Source organism: Sorghum bicolor, chromosome 5 (assembly GCF_000003195.3).
Source record: "Sorghum bicolor cultivar BTx623 chromosome 5, Sorghum_bicolor_NCBIv3, whole genome shotgun sequence".
Taxonomy (NCBI): Eukaryota; Viridiplantae; Streptophyta; class Magnoliopsida; order Poales; family Poaceae; genus Sorghum; species Sorghum bicolor.
The window spans coordinates 59,271,336-59,273,158 of NC_012874.2; the positions used below are offsets into that span (position 1 = coordinate 59,271,336).

At 59.9% G+C, this 1,823-nt stretch overlaps 1 protein-coding gene across 1 annotated transcript; it reads left to right on the plus strand.

Moving 5' to 3' along the window:
* LOC8056980 lies at nt 1-1,494 on the plus strand. Its single transcript, XM_002449576.2, has one exon. It carries the CDS (start codon nt 272-274, stop codon nt 1,181-1,183), a length of 912 nt encoding a protein of 303 aa, XP_002449621.1. The 5' UTR covers nt 1-271; the 3' UTR covers nt 1,184-1,494.

Genomic DNA, 1,823 nt, shown 5'->3' on the forward strand with positions numbered 1-1,823 from the left:
ATTTGATATCAGACTCGCAAGTTCACGTTGGGTGCGCTTCCGGAGAAAACCGGGTCCATGCCGGGACGACCGAATACCGGCGGCAACCGGTGCCCCTCTCCGTCCTCGTCGCGGGCACGGCTGACCGCGGTCTCGCTCCTCCGCCCCGCCGCATTTCTCGCCGCCCTGTTTCCTGCTCCCCTCCTCCGCTTCCGCTACCCTGCATGCCCAGAAACTCCGGCATCGACCGCTCCTCCTCCTCGAAGCCTCGGCCGTGCCCCAACTGACCGCAATGGCGGAGGCGCTGCTGCTAGCGTGCCACCTCGCCCTCTCTTTCGCCCTCCTCGCCGCCTCCCTCTCCCACCTCCTCGTCGTCGCCGTCTCCCACCTCTCACCTTCCTCCATCCACCACCACCGCCTCATCCGGCTGCTCCGCCACCCGCTCATCCACCTCCTCCCGCCGCTCCTCGCGCTCCCCTTTGCCTTCCTCCCGCTCGCCTCCACGCCGCTGCTGCCGCTCCTCCTCCTCCCTCCGCTGCTCCCGCTCCTCCCGCTCCCGTTCCTCCCTCCTCCCCACCTCCCGCTGCTCCGCGCGCTCCTCCTCTCCCTGCCGCTCCTCCTGCTCGCGCGCGCGGCCGACCTCCTCGCCGCCTCGTTCCCGGCCTCGGACCTCCAGGCGCACGCGCTCGCCGTCGCGCGCCTTCTCCTCCTCGCCGCGGCGGCGGCTTCCCTCGCCTCGTCGCTCTCCGCCTCGGCGCCCAGGGGCACGACGGCGGCCGGCGCCCACTTCGTCGCCGAGGCGGCGCTCGCCTGCGCGGGCGCCGTGGGCGGGCTCTGGGCGGCGCAGAGCGGGCTCAGCCTCTACGTCGACGCTTGCGTGCCCGCGGGGTGCCACCGCCTCCTGGACGCCGGCGGCGCCACGGCGCCGGCCACGCGGTGCGACGTCGAGGAGGCTAGGCTCAGGGCCGTCGCCGTCATGGATCTCGCCCTGTCCGTGCACTGCATCGTCGTGGCTGCCGTCGTGGCCGGGGTGCTCCTCGGGGTGGCGAGGTGCTTCGGGATTGACAGCAGTGCTGGTGCGGGGAGGAGGCATAATGGATCCTCCTATGATGCATTGCCCACAGTGGCGTCTGCTGGGGCAATGGCGGAGATGGAGCATTTGCAGGGGAAGGGTGTTGTTGGCAAGAGCGTGGCGCAGGAGTGAAATATGTGCAATGTATTGGATTAACTAGGTACATTTCGAATGACTCAAGTATATGTCCAGATGTGAACCCCTGAAATGTTTGGCCAGTCCAAATGGTGGCAGAATTTGTTCCGTGGAACACTGATCTTTAGTTGCAATGAGAGGTACTAGTCGCTGCTGCTGCAGACAAATTGCATTGTTGATTGGCCGTTGGAGCCCAATCTATGGCTGGACCATTGTTGTAGGTTGCTTTACTGATCTCAATGCTTTGTTTATGTCTACAATTTGGTATTTGGTAGTTCTGTCTACTTCAGGGGAATTTATTTTTTGTTTATCACTTGATTCTTAGTTGTAGCTGTTCATTTGTAGCACTTGTGAAGCAGCATACATATGTCAAGTCTCTATGCCCACACATATAACTAGCTAGTGAGCTCTTGTGCTTTTTATACTGACTCTTACATTCACATAGTACCATTTGGGGATTTATTAGCTATATTTGTTCGCCTGTGCTGCACTTGTCCTTGGACAATTCAGTCTTGAATATTCTTCTGTGAAAAAACTTAAACATGTGGTACTTAGTTTTGAGACATATTGAGAGAAGGTGAAGGAATTGCATGGATGACCTCATGATGGTGATAGTTCCATGAATCAGATGTTGTAT